Here is a 22,492-nt window from a genome sequence, read left to right as displayed (position 1 = left end):
ACTGTCTCGCGACGCCGTATTGCATTGACCAGCTGGTGATACAGCATTTATTAACTGTTGATGCCTTGCTTATTATGGACTTGTGATATCTATTGTGCTTCATAAGTGGTCATTTGTAAATTAAATTAAAGAATTATGATACATATCGCGAAGAAGACTGATTCCACCTACAACAAGTACGGAGTAAAATGAATAAAATTAATTACAAATCTCTTTGAAAACGTGTTTAGCCTAACTACCACTCTACAATCTTTTCACTGCTATATCGAACATGATAAACAATCTATCACTTAAAAAGAATTTCCAAAACAAAACTTTGTACAATTCTACAATTTGTCATTTCTACAATTGATTCGAGCATCGGGTACCTTAGCCTCCAACGCAGGGGTTCTTAGGCTCGTCACGTCACACAGGCGTGCGTGACGTGACAGGAGTGCGTGACGCGACAAGGCAAACAATCTCTGAGTAGGAGACTACGGATACCTCAATACTTTTATACTCCTGACAGCAGAGAAGAAAATCTTCAAACTGTCTTTTATACATTTGATAGTCTTAGCCCAATCAAATAACTGGCAAAGTAAAGAAATTGAAAAGGAAAAAAATACATATAAAATTATAAAGCTCGCGGATTCTGGACGTTTCGGTCTGTGTCAAGAACAATTGTGAATAGGCCATTTCCGAGTTGCTTTGAACCTCATTATGAAAGCGAGGCTAAGTTTTTTTTTTCATATGCTCACAAAACTAATTTTCATATGAAAAGCCTTGCACCTAGCCTCGCTTTCATAATAAGATTCACATGAACTCAAAAACGGCCTATTAAATTATGTCGTGAATTTCCCATCATTCCCAAAAACATTTATAAAAAACAGTTTTTCTGTCTACTAAAACCGTAACCTTGCACAGTATAAATTGACTCTTAGGTTGCTTTTCTGAAAAATCATTCACACGGCGAGCTGAGGTAAGTTTGCAAACTCTTGTTAGCAAATACTGGAACGTTTGGCAATTGTCCCCCCCCCCCCCCCCCCCACCCTTGTAAACTTTAGCTCTCCTTGTGAAGGCCTCCTTAAACTACAAACGTGAAGGACGAACATAAAAGCTCAAGACGGCCTAGCCTGTCTAGAGAGCAAACATGTACACCAAAAACTGTCAAAATTGTCTAAGACCCTGTTGAGACTAGGGGTGCTTACCATTTACATGGAAAACCCGGAAATTCCAGTTGGAAAATCAAATAGTACGCATCATTCCATTTGGAGTACTTCTGAAATTATGGTCTTCAGGTCAAAGTGATGCCTTTTTATTACTCCTTTTGGGATTTACAGCTGATGTTCATACATTTTGCATGTTATCCATCTTCTGTTAAGACAAGCTAAATCATTCCGTATTCATGCCGAAAATTTCCATCCGGGTGGTTTGCGTAAATGGTAAGCACCCTTGGTGCACGTGCCAAGGCCCTGTCTCACTGACAAGGAAGTTGTTCAGACTCCTTCATGCCAAAGGAGCAATCGTGTTCTCGGTCGTCAATTTAGCGCCAGTCATTTTGTTTACTGTCTCGCAGGGAGGCTTTAGAAAAAGCGCGGGAACTGACAACATCCTGTTCACACCAGTATCCGAACGGTGCCCGAGTACAGTAGTACAGTACTACCCTTGGAGGTACTGCATGTGCGCTGCACGTGCACGGGCACAGTCAACCTCGTTCCCAGGGAGCGAGTGGGACGTGAAGAGGAGAGACACTGGGAACGAGGTTAGGGTACTGTGCCCAGATTTTTGCTCAAGCACCGACAAAAAGCTTTGTTCAGACAAATGGCCGTGTCCAAGAACCGGGCACGAGCACCTAGTCTGAACGATGCTGAATCTAACCAACACCTTCATGCACTCTCGCGTCTGAAAATCGTGCTTCCAATTAACAATAAATTAAAATGCCTGCCTCTTAGTCAGTGACTACAGTCAACTCTCGCCTTGCAGATACCTCGCTATTACGGATATCCCGATAATATGACCAGCAGTTAAATCCCCGTTTGACTGATATAGATTCTCGCTTTTATGAAATGTCGCTATTAAGGACACTAGGGAGCTTAACCAACGACGACGGCAACGGCAATGAAAACGTCACCTGAAAATATATCTTTATTTCATGTGTGCTTCTTCGCGATTATTTCAACTTGCTCAACTTTTACAAAAATGGCGAACTATCCAGGAACCAAATTGGTAGGAGTAGCATACAAGTTAAAAAAGAAAATGTAAAATTCACCGTCGTGTGTTCACGTTCTCCAAAAACACCTTAAATGTGGTCATTTCTCATTGTTGTTTTGCAGAGGACGGCTTTTTGCGGCGTTGTCGTTGCCGTTGCTGCCGTCCTTACTTAAGCTCCCTACTAACGCGCGGTCCCCAGTGTGTCCGCAATAAAGGGAGATGACTGTAAAAATATTAAAAGTAGAGGATATGTTCTTGGTAAGAATTTTCTTTTTCATATAAAACTAATCAAACGCAGCTTCTACGAGTAACTACGACAAATGCCATTGCACAGCTTTCCACGTCCGTTGTCATGGGTAACCAGCCCCAAGACACACTGACAGTACCAGACTCCGCGCGAAAACGTCTATGCACGTCTTCTTGTGGACGAAGTACAGTAGCGACTAGAATAACATACTTTGCCGCCGTCGAGTAGGACCTGCTGAAAAGAAAACAAGTTTACTGTTAATGACATCCCAAAGTCTGCAAATTCAAATGAAAGGTAAAACTCTCCTGCGGTGATGTTTATCACAGTGCACACAAGCTGTTCAAAATACTTTACATCGTTACTCTTAGTTGTATTATATATACATCTTGTAAATTAATTCTGAAAACCCCTCAGGGAGAATTAATAATAAAGTATTGTATCGTATTCTATCTTTCAAAAACTCATTTATAATTCATAAGCCCATTGACCAATCAAATGGTCAATAAAACATCACGTGCAGTGGTTTTACAACCCGTTAAAACCTCCTCCTTATTAGTATGCGGTGTTTAATGTTTTTCTCGTATGCTAATTTCCAACGTTAACAAAAGCGTCATTGTTATGAACTCTCTTGACACACGCTTTTCCAGGAATGTTTTTGAAGCCGTTCAAAAAATTCGCAGCACGTGTTTTATCGGGTCTAAAACCACTCGGCGCGATAAAACACTGCTGCTCGTATTCTAAACATTACTTAAAAATGTGTTCATTCAAATGAAAGCTACTGAGTACTTCTTTGATGTGGTGCTGTTTGCTGTTCGTGAGCCCGTGGATGGAATGCCGAACTTTTCAAGGTAGTGAAAGTGCTTGATGTTGAACACTAGCAACAATAACAATTTCTTTACTTTAAAGAAAGTCATTTTTTTTTCTTTTCAAGTTTTTCATTCGAGTGGACAACAACACCAATCACAAAAAACAACAACAACAACTGACTCACCCAAATTCGATCTTCCAACATGTCTATACCCGGGATCTTTTGTCAACCTTATGTCATCTATACCAAAGACTGACTCGACTAAAACAACAAACAAAACAGATGACTCGTTAGTTCCCCTTAGAGCAAAGCCAGTCAACATAACATGTAACAACGAGAGTGAACTCACCATTTTTTAATTCTCGAACAGATTTGCCCAGGGAGAAGAAATAGTCATGCTTCATGGCGTCAGTGGCTGATATTCTGTCCTTAACAACAAACTAAAATGGATGGACATAAAAAGGATGACAACAGTTAGCATCTTAATTCTCCTCACAGCAGTCAATTCCAGCAGTGTTCAGCCCTCCCCTCCCCTCCCCCCCCTCCCGTCTCACCCATCCCTACCTAAGTTGGCCCCTGTGAATGGGCAATTCCAGAAAATATCCATACCCAACCACGGACGGCTTCCATGTTTTAACCCCCCCTTGCCTTCGGAAATTCCAAAATGAGTTACCCCCCCCCATGCCCTCAGAATTCCATAATCGTGAACCCCCCCTCCCCTTCAGAATTTCCGGTTTTTCTGGGAAGTACATTTTCGATTTTAGCAACGCCTATATGAACAAACGAACATGAATTTATGCCTCCTCAGGGCTGCGATCTAGCGGCGCTAGGCGACAAGCTTTACTCTTCAGCAACAAGAAAAACCTACCGCTAGTGGCCAGGCCGTGAAATGTTCTTTTCAAGTCCGAATTTGGCTATAATAATAAACACCATTTACGGCAGTTTTACTCCTCTTTGTTTTCTTGTGCCATTCAACTCCTTTAGGAAAAGTAGGAGACTAGAACAACGCATTGGATGAAAACAAAAATTATTTCTTTTCACCCCTTGTTTTATACCCGCACAAAATCCATGCTTCAGTCGGCTTCAGTTTCTGAACCAAAAATTCAATTAAATAAAATTGTATCTGTGATTCCAGGCGCTATCAAGAGAAAACTTGTGGTTTCAATTACCACATTACGAATACCTAGTATTAACTATTTCAAACGCTTTTAGCGAGGAAGAAGAAAATTACCGATTGTCAACTACATTGAAAACAACTTTATGCAAATTTATCAGTGATATGTGATGCGCGTCTTGAATGTTCGATTCCACGTGCCCGAGTCCCTCACGAGTAACATACATCGTTGCTGTTTTCTAATTATCTACTTTATTTACAAAATGTTACTGAAAAAAGTAGCAGTCATTAACCCTCATACAAGAGCAGCCTTCCAATCGATCGACTCTTACGCCGGAGCACGTGGACAAGATTGCGGCTTTTTCGCGGAATGTAACACGATCGCTTCTGAAATATCTTCGCTGCGCAAGCAGTACGCTGTGCAAGATTATACTTGATTGTACTTGAATCTTTCGAATGAAAACTTCGGAAAAAGCATTTCCTTTTTTAAAAACGTACAACGTCTACGGTAAAATTCGGCAAGGAACCGGGGAAACTTCAACGTGGCCGCTCGCTTGCCTTTGAGCAGACTTTGTTTACATCTTTGGCGTAGCGTTACAAATTTGCATAAATATTTAATATCGAGATCATCGAATCTCAAAAGGCGATGTCACGTTTTCTTCATTTCAAATCGTAACCGTGTCTTCCTCTCAAAGATGACTACCTGTCCACTTAACCCAGTAATAAACAGTGAAGGAAGCGATATTAAAGGATTGCACCTTTTTCGGCCGCTGTTTCGCAAGCTGAGAATGGAAACACGCGCGATCGCTACCAGTACGCTGCACATAATTATGCTTGATTGTACTTTAATCTTTCGAATCAAAACTTCGAAAACAGCATTTCCTTGATTAAAAAACGAGCAAAGGCCCCCCCATGCCCTCAGAATTCCATAATCGTGAACTCCCCCTCCCCTTCGGAATTCCATAATCGTGAACCCCCCCTCCCCTTCGGAAATCCTAAAAGCCGTCCGTGGTATGGTATGGATATTTTCTGGAATCGCCCAATAAGTGTTTTGGGGAAACAAACTGACAGTCAGAGCGGTTTTCAATTGAGTGTCAAAAGTAATGGTTGTGCATTACTAAGGTCTGTGATTGGTTAACAAAACTCACGCCACTTCATTAACCAATGGGAATCCAAACCAAAACCAATCGTGTTTTGGCTGCACGCGTTTTCCCGCGCTTGGCGCCAGTTACATGTATTTGCTTCGAATTCTGATTGGCTTGTTGTGTTGTTTACATCTGTTACGATTGGCCACACTTTCAATTGGTTTTATGCTATGTCGTTACACAGCATTTCCCGTACAACAAATTTACACTGTCTAAATCGAACCTTTGAATTAATAAATAGCTCACCTCAACAAATCTTTCAAGTAAGTCCAGTCCAGAATTATCAAGTCTACAAAAAAAATCAAGAAGTAACAAGCAGTTGGTTATTATGCCTCCCTCTTTAAATAAAGGTTATTGTATTGCATTGTATAATATTGTCAATCTTACGACAGAGAGTCAGCTCAAGGTTCAGACTCTTTGAATTTTAGTTTTAGTAGTTTTAATATCTGTACCTTGGACAGTGATTTATAATATGTTCCCTTGGGTAATAAGGGAATCTTCCTGTAAGGAAAACAAACAAAGAAATGAAGTCAGATGTGTTGCGATTTCTATGAAATCAAATGTAAAATGAAGAATTTTAAAAAATTACCTGAAAGAAACACTTCGTTGGTTGAGATCCCAGGCCACGTTTCCTCTGTTGGGGTGCCTAGAATCTGGAAAAAAGGGAAACAAGGAAGAAAGGAAGGAATTAACTATCAAATTAACAAACAAATGAATAATCAAATGACTGAATATCAAGGAAATGGTTGAATGAACGAACGAACGAACGAACGAACGAACGAACGAACGAACGAACGAACGAACGAACGAACGAATGATGAATGAGTGAGTGAGTGAGTGAGTGAGTGAGTGAGTGAGCGAGCGAGCGAACGAACGAACGAACGAACGAACGAACGAATCAACTAACCAACCAACAAACAAGGAAGTGAACAAGCAAGTGAATGATAAAAAATGAACTACGTGTAACGATTAAATGGATAAACAAATGGACGCATGAGTAAACGAATGATCAAAGACCAAAAAAAACAAATGTGTAAATTTGTATAGCTCATACATGTAATTCCATGAAGAGATGATCAAATGCGCTTTATACATGTAGTATGGGAACACTCTCCAGATCGAGTTGGAATTCGGAAATGTTGGTCTTTGAGAGTACCCGGAGAAAAACCTCTCAGAGCAAGGTCGAGAACAAACAAAAGACTCAACCCACTTATGGCACTGGTCAAGTAGGGGAATCAAACCTGGGCCACACTGGTGGGAGGTGAGTGCTCTCACCACTGCGCCATCCCTGCTCCCACGAAGGAGAAGGGTATACAACATTGTTTACATACCTGTAGCTAGGCCAAATTTCACTCACCTTAAAAATTAGATGGAGTTGATCTTCAACTGTGGATCCTGGGAAAAAAGGTCTGCCTGTTGCCATCTCAAAGAATATACATCCTACCCCCCTAAACACAAACACACCAGATCACAGATTTGCTAACTGCCAGATTTAGTTGTTCAACGCGTACATGAACATACATGTACAATTATTTTAACGAAAAGTTACGTGTACATAACTTTTACAGTGCAGTATAATTTATAACTAAGACTTTATTTGTAGTGCTACATTTGATGATCTTGTATGGGTAAGGCGGTTGCCTGTGAATAAGCTTACACTGTTAATGGAATTTATCCAAGTTGGCCAAAAACGTGTGCAATCAACTAGCTTTGGTGGGTAGATACCATAGGTACATACAGTACATGTAACCTGGCTAATTTTTATCAGTGGATGGTGGCCTAAAGGAACAGTCCGGCACATTATCAGCCCTCCAGGTGCACAATGGCAGGGTTTGGGCTGCTCATACCTTGCTTGTATTTCTGTGGTAATTTACAGGTACTTTTTTTCAAATGATGATCACTTTACTCCTACCAAGACTTAAATGTATTTTCAAGACATGTTTCTGATATAAGCATGATGTTGGGCATCTGAATCTAAATGGATACATCTACTAATGGAAGTCAAGCTTCCTTACCACATGTCGATTTGCGTTGAATACTCTGTTGAACCCAAGAGTACATCTGGTGGTCTATACCTACAAACCAAATGAAATCATGTGACTTCTTGCATGCAATAATGGAGTAGTGCACTGATACGTCATTACATCAGAATTAATGATTTGACTAAGAATCATTTTCTATCTGTTACTTCATGAAAAATATTCTAAAACAGAAAAATTATGCGCATAATGCAAGTCAGTCTACATCAAGCGTGACCAGTACTTTTGAAATTTGAATGGAGTTTTGAAGTTTGAACATTGCCAGTGAGATTTCAGAGCTCCTGTATAAATTTCTCTAGTTCATTTATGGTACATGTACAAAGCTACAAATTTTTCTTTACATTAGACAGCATTGAGTATTTAAAATCAAAATAACAATAATAATGGCAATGAATATTGTTTCACAGGTATACTTGTTTCTCAAGTATTTTGAATTTTCTTTTTCAGTTGATGTGTCTTTTTTGAAAAGATTTCCAGAGATTTCTTCAAGATTACATTCAAATGCCGGACGTTAAAAGAGGAATTTGAATGTTTATTTTGTTCTTGGAAATACTGGTCGTGCTTGACATAAACTGACTGTAAAGTTCTAATAACATACCATAACGTCACAACTTCATTAGAGTATGTCTTCGTGGGTACTGACTTTGCTCTGGCAAGGCCTTGATAAAGAGAGAAAAATTAAATTAAATTTTAATAGTCATGCAGTTTGACCAGTGTAAGACTACACCCACAAAATGAAGAAGAAAAATTTCATTTGATTAAATAAAATTATTTCTGAAACTTACCAAAGTCGGCCAATTTTAATTCTCCTTTATCATTTATTAACAGATTTTGAGGCTTGAGATCTCTGCAAGTTATAACAAAAAATAAACAAATAAATACTGTAAATAAATAAAATAAATAATAACAATAATAATAATAATCTGCTATGTATACATGTCTTAACTTCCTGTCTGTGTCTGATCTGTTTCAGCTAATCTGTTTTTGCATTAACCGTGGCCAAACATAAAAATTAAAAAAAAATCAAGAAAAGTTCATTGATGATAAGGTTCTCATTTTGAAACCTCAAAGATGATTTTTTTTGAGTCTTTCAGAAAGTAATCACTTCATTCTCTTAGTATATTCTACTCCCTTATTTCTTTTAGTCTTTAATTTATATTGTACATCTTCTTCTTGTCTCACTCTGCCCGCTTCGATAAGCTTTTGCTACCCACGGTCAAGTCTATTTAGTAAAAGAAGTTGCATTTCTCTGTATTTATACATTTAATATATTTGTAAATTTAATGTACAAGATTGAGTCTGTGAGTTTACTAATTTATTTATCATTTACTAAAAACAGTTTCAAGTTTTTTTGAGTGAAGCATGTCACATACATCTGCATTCGAACAATAAACACACTGAGACACAGTGCTGATTGGTCAGTCTCCACGTGCTTCACTTTAAAAAAAAAATTTGAAACTTTTTACCTAAATCATAATTAATTAACATGACTTAGTACACTCACAGACTTGCAAAAAACTTCTTAGCTTTGAGCTCTGAAAGTGGAAACTTTATCTTTAATGGACCATGGTTAAATGTTTGCATGTGTCTGTCTGCAGTAACTGTAACAGTAGTTCTTGATACAGTATCTATAATTTCTTGTACAGTTCCCTCAATTTCCCTGGTAATTACCTGTGGAGAACTTTTCTGCTGTGACAATAATGGAGACCTCTTAACAACTGGAACAGGAATAACTGCAACAAAGGAAAATATATAATAAATATTTCTTTACAGCTTAAAACATCATTCTCCTTAAACTCTTTTCTGTTTAGACCTACATGTATACATGTTTTCTGTTGACAAACAATGGACCTGACATGTAATGATATTACAACAAAAGATTATTATTATATATCATATATTTAGTAATAATATTATTTATATTAATAATAATTATATAAATAATAATTAAATATATTATATATATTTTTATTTTTGTTTCATGATCATATTGTAATGCGCAATTGAAAATTTATATTGATACTTGCGCAATATAAATTAATAAAATTATTATATAAATTAATAAAATTATTATTATTATTATTATTATTATTATTAATACCAAAAAGGATTACTCACTCTGACATTGTTCATACTCATAATTCCCCCACAGTCATCCATATACTGCTTGAGATCTTTTTCCTGTTGAAAAATAACCATATTGATTCGTCATTTCATTAAACCATAGCTACAACTCATAATTTTTAATTTTCATTGTCTACTCTTTCTTGATTTCCACTTTAATGCCTCGGAACAAAATAATTACATTTGTCACTCTTAGAGTGGTTTTCAATTGAGTGTCGAAAGTAATTTCACATTTGCTTTGGTTTTGTTTTACTAGGTTCTATCATTGGTTGGCAAAGTTCACGCCATTTACTTTGCCAAACCAAAACCAATCGTGCCTTGGGTGCACGCGTTTTCCCGCGGTTGACGCAGGTTACAATTCATGGTTTTGCTTTGAGTTCTGATTGACTTAATGCTGTTTACAGCTGTTGTGATTGGCCAGAGATTTTACTTTAGTTTTGGTTTTGCAACACTCGATCAATTGAAAACCGCTCTAATCTAAAGATAGTTTCTTTATAGCACTGTTAAAAATTTCTTAGCTCTAACCCCTATATTTAGAAGCTTATGAAACAACCTACATGTATGTGCAAAGCGGAGATAAAAATGTAACTCTGAGTATTTATGTGTTAAGTAAAATAGCCGAGAGAAGACCCCCTATTAATAGGGGACACCTAAACTTAACCTCTACTAATATAACTATACAGTCGAACCTCTATTAAGCGGCCACCTATTAAGCGGCCACCCTCCATTAAGCGGCCACTTTCCAAAGTCCCGAATTATTATTTTGTCAGTAAAGGGCTGTATTCGATACCTCTATTCAACGGCCAACCTCTATTAAGCGGCCAGTTTTCAAAGTCCCCAGGGTGGCCGCTTAATAGAGGTCCGACTGTATAGTTTACAATATACAAATATATAATTAAAATAACTAAACATTAAACCTAGCTACAGTATTGCAAAGGAAGCATCCATTACATGTACATTGTTGTTGTCTAAAACATTGCTCAAATCATGCTTTCTAATACTGTCATGACTTAAAACTTTTTAAATTCACACGTCAAGATCTCTCCTGGACATGTATGATTATCTAAAGCCCAATGTGGCAGTGTTACACATTGTATATGGGTGGCATACTCCCACTGTTGCCTACTCACCAAATATTCAAACACTAGTGTCAGAGACTTTGGCGTGTGTACAATGTCATGAAGAGTAACAATATTTGCGTGCTTTAGATCCTTCAGCAAGGAAACTGTAAAGCAAATAAAAGAACACAATTTGTTATGCTACTCCCCCTGAAAGGCACGCTAGTCAATCAAAGGATTACCCCATCCCCCAACTAGCCATGGATTGAACCCTTTCCCATCCGAGGGAAATGGCGAATTTTTCTATTTATCGCTAACTATGAACTGGGAGACCACATGTGATATACCATTTAAAAGGTATTTTCTGGAGTGTGCTATAAATCACACCAACAGAGATGGAGGAGGTCACATATCAGAGTGAGAAAAGTCCAAAACGAAAGAAGAAAAACATTGAAAATTTTCTTATTCGTTGTACATACTGGGTATCCCCCCAAACTATAGCTTAATGTACAGCTCTCAGTGCATTGCTTGTTGTAAGATATCAACTGGACCCTTAACGTACAAAGGAAAAAAAATCCAAAAGTTTGAGGGGCGGTAAATCAAGTCTCATATAGGAGGGGGGCATGATTTTATGCCTTCAATTTATAGATCTTTCAAAGATCTTTTGGTTGTGCAAGTTTCCCACAAATTGACCAAATACTGAGCTCATAATTGCGTCTTGTGCCATATGGCACTCTTGGTTGGGAAAGGGATAATTATACACAGGTATGGACAAAGAGAGATAAAGTTCAGCAAAGATTCTTGTTTAAGGACTAGGAAATACCTTGATAGCAACAAATGGGTTAGGCTTTGAATCAAACTACCGTAGTTACTTAGCATCAGATCAGACATCTATGTGTTAACCACTACGTAACCACACTTCAGTCGCTTACCTTCCCTAATGGCCGTACAGGGAGCTCCTTCCTCATGTTCTAGTCTTATTTCTTTTAATGCCACTAAGTTATCTGTCAGTCTGCAACAAATTAAAACAGTTTCCGTTAACACTAAAGGATGTTGAGGCACAATAACAATCAAACAACTGTTTTTGTTCAAACATAAGAAATTTCTAATCTAGATTAAGAGATATAAGACTAGAGGCACTCATTAGAAATTTCATTATTAAAAACATCTTAACATTTGAAAAAGCTTTTGTCCTATGCTACTTACTTGCTTTTTCCCTTGAATACTGTTGCATATGTACCCTAGTGAAAAAAAAAATCAACTCACAAATTATTACAACTGTTAGTAATTAATCTACAGTATGTATATGTACATGTACATTGTGTACATTGTAAAGTATGTACACTCTTTCAGGAGATAGTTAGAGCTAACTAGTAATTCATGCGAGTAACAAAAGGGGTTTTTAACTTCTAAAGTGAAATCCTACTGGTCAACTTAATTCACACAGTAAGACATTTTACTTTTATATATCTTATACTGCATATTCACAAAGAAGAGCAGAGCTCTAGATAGGCGATCTCCATCTTAAAAGGATCAGGCTTTGTGTTTGAAACATTTCAAGTCTAAATGTACAGATCTGTGCAATGCAAGATTACTCTTAAACAAATCCAATAAAATTAATTACAAAAATCATTTGACAAAGCTGAACTTGAAGAGATTCCACCAACCTCTTATTAAACAAATTCATATATAAAAAATTATGCACAAATCTACCAACAAAAGTGTGCATTGTTGTCTCACCTCTCCCAGTTTGTCCAACTTGATGTAAGTTTCCATTTTCCCATAACCAAGTTCAGACTGTCAAAAGAGTTATCATGTACATGTAGATTGTTAATAATAAAGTTTTAAACCATCTGACAATGAAGTACTTAACGGAGAAACAACAACAACAGGATATTAAATGTGAATAGGGAGAAACGAAGACTCGGAAAAAAAAAATTCCGAGTCCCAGATGCAATTTGAGCCCATGACCCTCCGTGATCTAGTCGGATGCTCTAATCACTGAGCTACTGGAGACTCTATGGTGAGCAAGGGTCAAATTGTGGGTATCGACTGGAACCGCATCGTGCGGCTACACAATTTGAGTCTCATAGTAGTTCAGTGGTTAGAGCATCCGACTAGATCACGGAGGGTCACGGGTTTGCATCCCATCTGGGACTCGGATTTTTTTTCGAGTCTTTGTTTCGACAATGAAATTAATGTACAATGTAGCAGTCTTGAAAAAATTAATATCCTAAGAAATTTAAGCACTTACAAGTGACATTCGTCTACTCCGCCGACTAAGATGCTGTTCACTGCCAAACGGAGGACTCTTGGATGACACGAAATCTGTGGAACTTCTTGTTCTGTGGGCAGGGCTTTTTCTCATTGAAATGTCATTCAGCGACATCCCATAATGAAGGGCTGGCAAGGAGAGCCTTTTGTTGGAGTTGCCAGGAGCAGAGATAGTCTGAAAAATAGTCACATATACATTCATTTTGTATTTGAATTCAATTATTGTTCAGTCTTCCTTAGTTTCTCTTCCCTTGTTAGAAAATGTCTTGTTGAAATGCTTCATGCTCTTTTATCTAAGTCAAACAGAGGTAATTTTACAAGAAATAAGAAAAGACTTAAACTAGTCTTGCAAGTTATGGGGCTGCTGCTACATGTAGTATCTGAGAAGGCGAAGATGTGCACCATGCACGTGTACATTTAATGCATGTATTCTGAAAATTACAGCTAGTAACTAACAAATATACCTTTGGTCAACAAGTGCTTTCAAAAACTACCTGCCTGGGAAAATGACAAATTAAAATATTGCACTCAGACAAAACCCGCAGTACCAGGAAAAGTGCTAGTTCAAGCCTCATCCCCAACCCCCCCCCCCCCACCTCCATCCCCCTCCCACCCCTGCCTCCAACCAGCAGTAGAAGGTATGTAGCTTCCTTGTACTCTAGATCAGAAGTACATGATCAAAGTGAAAAGTTCCAACTCCCTGTTTTGTCTTACTAGCCAAGCACACTTCACAGAGAACATCAATGTCTGATTGCAAATTAATTTTCTTTCAAGGAGAGCAAATTTTGTTTTTGAGATTGACCAAACTGGTGAGCAAAGGTTTGGTAATACATAAGAAGGTAAAAACCAATAAAAAAATCAATTGAAGCAATGTTTCAGAGTCATCATGACACTATTTTCAAGTTCAAAATGATACAATAAACTGTCAGACAAATAGTTCACTGATCAAGATTAACAAAAAAGTAAGAGGATTGACATCATCTCTTAATATCCGATCTGACTCAATTAGAGCAAAACTATTTTTATGACATTACGTTATTATTTATTATGTCAATCTTCAGTAAACTACGTACTTCCGACAGCTAATTCTTAATAATTTTGACTTAAAAATGGCATCATGATAATGTTGAAATGTCATTCGATTTTATCACTGATTTTTACTTACTTATTTAATATCAAACTGGTGACTAGTGTAGATGTTGTGATTCAAAAGTTTTTTGGTTGAAAATTTTTCAAACCAGTTTGACTTTGATCCCCCTTTGTCTCAGATTTATGGTAAAGAATACTGCACCAAGGAAAATAAAAATTAAACAAGTTTGAAAAATTTTAAACCAAAAGAAAAATTAAACCACAAGTGAACATAATTATATAAAATTGCATGCACTGTAACACCCCAAATCATAACAATAATGGATTACCCTCAACAAAATTGATCAGTTATTGTTAATTTTCTACCCCCGGAATGACTACACTTGAAGTTCAAGGGGCACTGTCACAGCGATTTTGCTATATTTTCATCAAAATGGCTCAAATATTTGACAAAGAACCTTTTTTCTGACATAAAATTGCTGTTACAGCACTGGGAAGGAAATATCCAGGAATTATCCTGGGAAGAACAAGCTATAAGCAGTTTTTGACAACTACTCTACAATACACCCCAGGGCCGGGTTGTTCGAAAGCCGATTAACGCTAATCCCCGATTAAAAGTTAACCGAGGTTTTCACCTCGCTCATTAAAAATGATTTTAAAGGCTCATTTTAAGCTAATGGTAAAGGAAAGTCTAAGGCAAAACTAAGGAACAAAAATCTTTTGGACGAAGCCTTACAGATTAGTAAATATACTCGAATCAAAGTTCACGTTAACCCAGGATTAGCGTAATCAGGCTTTGAACAACTCGGCCCTGAGGAGCTCGAAAAAAATGGCCAATTTGCAATTTGCCAATCCATTTCCATCCAAGCCATCCCCAGCCAAAGATAATTAATACTAGTTTCTGTGCATTATTAAGGTTACCGTTAACAAAACAGAACCATTATTTTGATGATCCCATTGACTCAAATAAGGTTTTTTGGCTATTCAAAGTAATACAAAAAATCGCTGACACTGCCCCTTTAAGAAACATGCACTTTACCGATTTTGATCTTGGTTTTCTCATGGGGACTTGATGAAAATCAGCTTGAGCTGACTCTATTCCATTGCCGTCTTCAAACTCATCTTTCACTGGTCCATTATGGTGATCATAACCTAAAGAACAATGCAAAACAAAATTATTATCAAGTGAAATGCATTAATCATGACAACTAACTTCCAAAACATATGTTAGCGAAACTTGTCATTTATTAGAAACTTGAGCTAGGGAACATCCATAGAGGAATTTGTCACCTATTCATAAACATTGCCATTCCTATTGTGCACATGTCCCAATTTATTGTTGCCAAATGTCAAAAGTATGGCCATTAAATATTGAAAGAGACAACAGAAAGCTAAAAGTGCATGGCTCTTTTCTGTGTATACTTACATGTAATATGCAATGATCAGAAATGAGTAAGGCAAAAAAGGTGTAATATTTCATAAAAGGTTATAAATGTACATGTATGTTATAACTAGATACAGTCGACTCCCGATAACTCTCGCCCTTCAAGGGAAATTGAAAATGGTTCGAGCTATCGGGAGTTCGAGTTATCGAGGGTAAAATTACATGTATATGAAATGACCTGAAAGGAAAGAAAAATTGGTTTGGGTTAGCGGGAGGTTCGAGTTAGCGAGGGTTGGAGTTATCAGGAGTCGACTGTATACATTTCAAATACAGTCAACTCTCTCATAGTGACCACTTCTCGTAAGCAACCACCTCCCGTAAGTGACCACTTCGTAAACAACCATTTTGTTTGTCAGTTAAATACTGTTCCAAGAGCTCTCTCATAACCGACCACCACTCAAATTCTTTAAGGGACCGCGACCACTTTTTACGCCAAAAATTTGACATATTCTTTTGTTTTCTGTTTCCAGTAAGCGACCAGGTTTAGTGAAACAACTGTTTGACAATTGATGTAATTTTATTTGTCAACCGCAAGCAGTGCCTTTCAGTGCACGAGTCAACGTACGATGGTTCTAGCAAGTGGTGAGGCTGCGAGAAACGCGGGCACGAAGGGAAGCAAGAACAAAGTACTTTTTCCTCCCTCTCCCGAATCCCTTCTCGTTCACTTTTCTAATTTGCATAATTTTACTGTCACTTTGCACTCAAGATCTGAGGAAAAAAGTATGACTGCTCGCAGTCTATTTTATTTGCGGTAGTTTAGGTAAATAGCAGCTTGAAAATAGACCCTGCATAATAGATGCTTGATGTCTCTGAATGTTGAAAAAACACACTAAGAGATAGACAAACTACAGTTAAGCAACAGAAATAATGTAAATGTAAGAAAATAATATTAGACATGCAAATACAGGATCAACAAAATTAAATCAAGTGTTTTACAAGTACATGAAATACAAACTGTTGATAAAAATATATTCGCATTTCCAAGCTCTGGTAGTTGTATTGTAGGAACATGTTTAAAAATTATCATATTATTCATGATTGTGTACTGTTAAATGTTGTGGGTAATTTGTCATTGATAACTGCACAGAAGTATCAACCCTTTACAGTCAATCTACATCACACACAAAGAGTATTTAATTTGTAAAATTTGAATGGAGTTTTGAAATTAGTTTTGAACATCGCCAGCGAGATTTCAGAGTTCCCATGGAAATTTCCCTTTTTTATTGATGGTATAAAACTCTGAATTTTCCTTACATTTTATTGTTTCCCAACTATATTAATTTTCTTTTTCCGAAAGATTTCCAGAGAAATCTTCAAGATTCCATTCAAATGGCGGACATTACAAAGAGGAATTTGAATGTTAGTAATTTCATTCTTGGAAATACCTGTCATGCACGACGTAGACTGACTGTAAGCCACAGTATCAACATGTATATTCTCTCGTTGTTCTCCATCTACGGTTGAACCTCCCGTAAGCGACCACCCATAATGTCAAGGATATTTGGTGACTTATGGGAGGTGGTCGCTTACTAGAGGTCAGACCACAGGGGGTCTAAATTTTGGATAATGTATGTATATGTAATGTAATGTATGTATGTATATGGACCCTTTATATGGTAATTGCGGAGAGCTAACCCTTTTGCCAGTGCTTATCGAAACGCAAAGTAATAACTTTTCTTTAGACTACCTGATTTAGGAGCAAACAGTAAACAGCATTTTTGCAGTATTACATTTCAAGCGTAAAACATCTACTAACAACTTTTTGCGTTTGTTTGTTTGTTACATACAGTAATCCAGTTGACGTTCTTTATCGCCACAATTTTTTTGTTGAATAATACAAGTTTGAGAGAGTCATTACCAGTCATGCATAAACACGATAAGAGAGTTTCTTTCCTACAAGGGATTCAACCTGATTAAAGTTTATTTCAGTGTACACTATAGTGCATGTGTATGTTATCAATTGTTTCAATGCTAAGCTATTTCAGGAGACACTTCCGGTAGCGCTGGTTGCGAGATTTTAATATGACGTCCGCTGTAATGATGTGGGCCAATATGTTACACATTTTGCAATTTCCGCCGGAGAGAGAAACAGCAGATTGTATGTCAAGTGGTCGCCTACGGGAGGTTAAAAACAATTAAAAATTTTAAACAATCATCTCTAAAAGTGGTCGCTTACGAGAGGTGGTCGCCAACGCGACGTTCCATCTATAGTTATTTGACTTGACAACTTTTGGTATTTTGGAGTAGTGGTCGCTAATGAGAGGTAGTCGTTTACAAGAGGTGGTCATAAAGGGAGGTTCAACTGTATTTCTTATGGTAAATTACTTGGGAAAATTTGTTTCAACATCATGTTTTCTTTTAATCTTTGCTGATCATTTCATATCATTTCATTGCCTACACCTGTACGTGTACATGTTTGACTAAGTGGCGAAATTGTAACTAAAGAACAAATATCAGTCACTGTTGGAGATAAGAGGGTAAAAACATCCAACCGGAGTTCTATGCCTTGACTTTAATTGATAATTAACAAGGAAGTGCACTTTAAATGCTGAATGAACATGTTCAAACAATTTGATGCTAATGGCTCTCTTCTCTTAACACAAACTGTATTCTACCAAACAGATTTTTATTAACGAAAGTGTATATACATGTATGCATGTATCATTCAATCAATCCATATATGTACGTATATCGTTTTTTTTAGATATATTTAAAAATTTAAAACACTTAATAAATTCTTTTTGTGTCTTACTTTCTGGCAAAGACATAGCACTTTGTCTGAAACAATAACATGTTTATTTATTTTTCCAGTAATCTTCTCAATGCAATTTCAAATAATTGAACCATTTTTACAAAGAAAAGTGATAGCAAAAACTTGTTAAATAAACATGAAAAATACGAAACAAACCGACATCTCATAGCTCATCTCCCAAATTTGAAGTTAGAATGGGGAAGATTTCAGCCATAATGAGCATTTATACAAAAAAAAGCCCTTCCAACAATAAATTATTCATTTAACTGCACTAGTAGACTTACGGTCATCATGAAACTGGATGAAAAAAGATGCCCATTACACGCACATCAAAGAAGAGATTATTAAATGCTGTAAGTAGAGGAAAGTGTATACCATGTTGATGTGATCGTATTTATTTCCGCACAAACTCAGCTGTGTTACATTTCGCAGTGAGACAAATTTGGCAAGTATATTAAAATACGACTCGTCTGCAAACTTGTTAAATCGTTTGACATGGTACATATGTTCGTTCGAAGAGACCTTTAACCTTCCGAGAGCCGAATAGCAACTCCGATTTCGCAAGGAATGACAGCGTTTGACTTCATTACCTTTGCAACTTCAATGCCCAACAAATATTGACTGAAAATTATATATGCAAATGCTCAAAGAAGCCGGGGTAACCATTGAAAATTCTGATTGTCAAGGGTGTCTTTCTTTAGAGCAGGTAAATGGTGAGAAAATGCTTAACAACGCCGACACAGAATGAATGCCAACTACACTCCAAAGTAAATTCACAAAGGTTAAGCAACAATGGCCAAGATTAAGGGATAAGAGAAATTCAATTTTCTGTTTAATCAAGCGTAAAAGCCGTAAACATGATGTTGCCGCATTTCCAATTCTCTTGCATTTTGACATTGACTCGGAAAACACGAAGAACACAAATTTTACAAGCAATCGAAGCTTGAGAATAAAAAACATAAAAATAGAGCAAGCCCATATATATTGGCAAAGAGATCGAACTCTGTATGTTGTTTGTATACTTTAAAATGGGCTGCATCTGCTCTAAACTCTTCAAGAATTATAGGATACGGTTGAAGTTAACCCCTAATATATTGCTCGAAACATTTGATGTCTAGACGGGAGGATCGCTTGTTACACTACTGTGAAAGTTTTATTTTTGAAGTTTGCATACAGTTAAAGAAAAAATGTTCGGGCAGTGGAACGATAGCCAATGAAGGAAGACACTTTACTAGTTACATAAATATATTAAACATATGTGATATTAGACGAAATACAAACACGAAATTTAGCTTACCGCTGTCTTTCCCGTTAACTTCAAAGGACATTTGCTCGGCGAGCTCAGACAGAGTTTCGTCTGTTCCTTTGGTACCTTTTAATGAAAGAGCTCGTTTAATTTTCCTCATCCCTGGGCAAAACTACAGTTCCAAGTCATACATCGTTTAATTTCTCAGCTTCAGACGACAAGCTTCGTAGTGACGCCGCACAAGTCTACAAGAAAAAAATACAGTATGAACGGTGGATATTAAAAGTTCAATGTCACATGTCCTCTACGATTTAATAGGAAATTCCTTACACTACCGACTGCAATCTCGTCTGATTTCAACGCAACTTGCGTCCAAGTAAAAAAATTATACGGTACTCTAGTACATTAATTTCATGGTTGATATCTTGAGGCCGCTAAACGGTGCAAACTGCATCATTTATGTGTATTAAAAGCTAGCTAGCATCTACAAATTAAATTTTTCTTTTGCAAAATTTCCTTGGCATCGGTCTTTTCTGGTGTATAATTTGGCAAATTGTGCTTAGCGATTGACGTTAACTGTGGCTTTTTTCGCATCCTTTGGGTGTGTGCAAATGTTATTTCCTGTCCACGGACTTGGAGAAATCGATTAGGCAACAAAAAATATTCTTGCCACTCTTAGCTTGGTGCGAAATTCTAGAAGCCCGCCCCAAACTCAGCAATCAAGCAGAAATTCAAGGATCGCTGCTAAGCACCATCCTGATTTACATCGAAAGCGTTAGCTAAGGCATTTTCACGTACCTTTCGAGGACCAAAGCGAGTTATGATGTCTTTGTTTATAAGTCATGTTTGAAAACGCTTCGGATCTCGTCTGCCCCAGAAATCGCCATTTTGAATTACCCACAGAGCCTTGCAAGCGAACACTGTTGACAGCTGAATTTATGGCGATCGCATTCGATTTTGATTGGCTAAAGAACAAGTCCCTGTTATTTTCTTTTGTTCTCCAAATGACCGTGAAATAATTGAGGTACATTTCAAACCCAAGAACACAATTGAACTGGAATTTAAAAGTCTCAGAGAACAAGGGCATTGTTTATTCCTGCATATCGCCTGGGGTGCGCCGGAAACTTTATTTTGAAAAATTTCAAATCTTGTCACGTAAGAATATTTTATCACATGCAAGTGACGTGACCAAAAAAAAATATCACATGTTGTGTTTCTTGAATACAATTTGTAGGACCTTGGAGCACGGAAGCTATTTTTGCTTTCGTTTTCGTTTCTATTTTTACTGTCATCAGTATTTGCAGAGTTGCATTTGCGTTTTCGTACTTTACTGCAATTTAACTCGACCATTTCCGGCTCTACAAGTATTTGACAGGTTGAATACAACGATACAATGTAAAATTTGCATTAATCAGCGCTCTTGATTAATGGGCTCCTGGAGTGTGCCGCGAAGTTCCTTGAAACCTAACCCTATTTAAGGACTGCAAAGGCGAAAACTATACCCTTTTTAAGGCCCCCCAAAAAAATCCCGTTCGTTTAGGCGGGCATTTTCACACTCCATAATTAGATAATACAATTTAGCTACCCTATCTAAGGACCACACCAGGAATACCGTTTCAAAAGGGTAAAAAAAGGTACCCTTTGTTAGGACCGAGAACCTCAAAGATCATACCCTATTCCGCGGCACGTACCTATACAGCCCATATATGGGAGTACCCCCAGGGGGTACACCTGAAAGCCGTTTTCACGACGGAAATATCTCGTTCGCGTTTCAAGCAATACAAAAACCCTTTGTTCATAACACAAATCAATGTTTTGGGGTATTTTGTAAATTTTTGGGGGATTTTTAGATATATTTGGGATGAGATAGTTTTTTCTCAAAAGAGTAGTAAAATTTGGAGAAATAAGAAACAGGTAAGATTTGATGTAGTTTAAAAATTAGAATTTGAAGTTAAAAATTGATATATAGTATATATGGGCACCCAGCGGACATGTGAAGACGAGGTTCACTGGCGAGGACTTCTGTCTGTTTCATTAAAAGGATTAACACTCAAGACCTGGATTGGGCTAGCAAAATCCGGCTAAACGAGATGCGACGCCTTTCCCAATCACGGCGGGTGAACCGCGCTTGCTCACCCCAGTATCCACTGAATACCCCAAACCACCACCCCCGGGTCTCAATTAAGGAAGGGAAATGTTCTGACATCTGTTCACTTGTCATTCAGAAAGGGCGCTTTTTTTTGGAGGAATGAAATTCCTTTTTTCCACTAAACTGATCTCCCCACGGGTCGAGTGCTGGGTTGTTTGTTTATGAAATTTAAAATTACCGTATTTACTCGAATAAGCGCCGCGGCGCTTATTTAATTTTTCGTGTCTCCTGTGCGGCGCTTATTTGAGGGCGGCGCTTATTAAAAGGCTCATACCACATAGCCAAAACATTTTGATTGTACAAGCAAACGCTGACAATCTCCTTACTGCAACAGTTACAGGGAAGAGAAAGAGGGAGGTTGGGCTTCTCTTACCGGCAAAGTTTACAGCCTTCACGCAAGAACTGAAGAACGCGAACATTTTGAAGAGAGAACTAAATGAAAGAGCATCAAGATATACTCACTTCGAACTGAAAACATCACTATTGATGAAAATAAATTCCCATTGTTGGCTTAGAACCGTATTGCAGCGATTACAGTGTATTTTTATCATCTTATGGAAATACTCAAATAATCGCCGCACCGGTGCTGCGGCGCTTATTCGAGGGCGGCGCTTACTAACCATTCCGCTCCATGTGCGGCGCTTAATCGAGGGCGGCGCTTGTTCGGGGGCGGCGCTTATTCGAGTAAATACGGTAATTAAATTTATTTTTCTCCCTACCGGGGGAGAAGGCGGGGACACCTATCGAGTACTGTCAGGGTGGGGGAGACATGTATGAAGTGAGAGACGGAAGAGTACTGGAGAGTAACCTTTC

General features: G+C 37.6%; 1 protein-coding gene across 2 annotated transcripts; it reads right to left on the bottom strand.

Annotated features, from left to right (window-relative positions):
* Positions 1-19: 19 nt before the first annotated feature.
* LOC146457395 (cyclin-dependent kinase 17-like) lies at positions 20-20,458 on the bottom strand. Of its 2 annotated transcripts, none has more exons than XM_085091975.1 (21): positions 20,329-20,458; positions 19,582-19,775; positions 15,128-15,240; positions 12,980-13,174; positions 12,466-12,522; positions 11,932-11,966; positions 11,658-11,737; positions 10,798-10,892; positions 9,662-9,724; positions 9,215-9,276; positions 8,329-8,390; positions 8,142-8,202; positions 7,520-7,579; positions 6,862-6,952; positions 6,094-6,157; positions 5,957-6,005; positions 5,751-5,793; positions 3,595-3,685; positions 3,429-3,506; positions 1,441-2,671; positions 20-1,182 (listed from the first exon to the last, which is right to left on the bottom strand). In XM_085091975.1, exons 2-20 carry the CDS (start codon positions 19,688-19,690, stop codon positions 2,634-2,636), a joined length of 1,446 nt encoding a protein of 481 aa, XP_084948101.1. In that variant the 5' UTR covers positions 19,691-19,775; positions 20,329-20,458; the 3' UTR covers positions 20-1,182; positions 1,441-2,633. The 2 variants fall into 2 exon arrangements, with proteins under 2 accessions (XP_084948101.1, XP_084948102.1); XM_085091976.1 differs by having other exon boundaries at positions 1,441-2,668.
* Positions 20,459-22,492: the final 2,034 nt, after the last annotated feature.

This window comes from Pavona decussata, unplaced genomic scaffold (genome assembly GCF_977016875.1).
Source record: "Pavona decussata unplaced genomic scaffold, jaPavDecu1.1 SCAFFOLD_244, whole genome shotgun sequence".
Lineage (NCBI taxonomy): Eukaryota > Metazoa > Cnidaria > Anthozoa > Scleractinia > Agariciidae > Pavona > Pavona decussata.
This window is presented reverse-complemented; position numbering and strand designations above follow the sequence as displayed.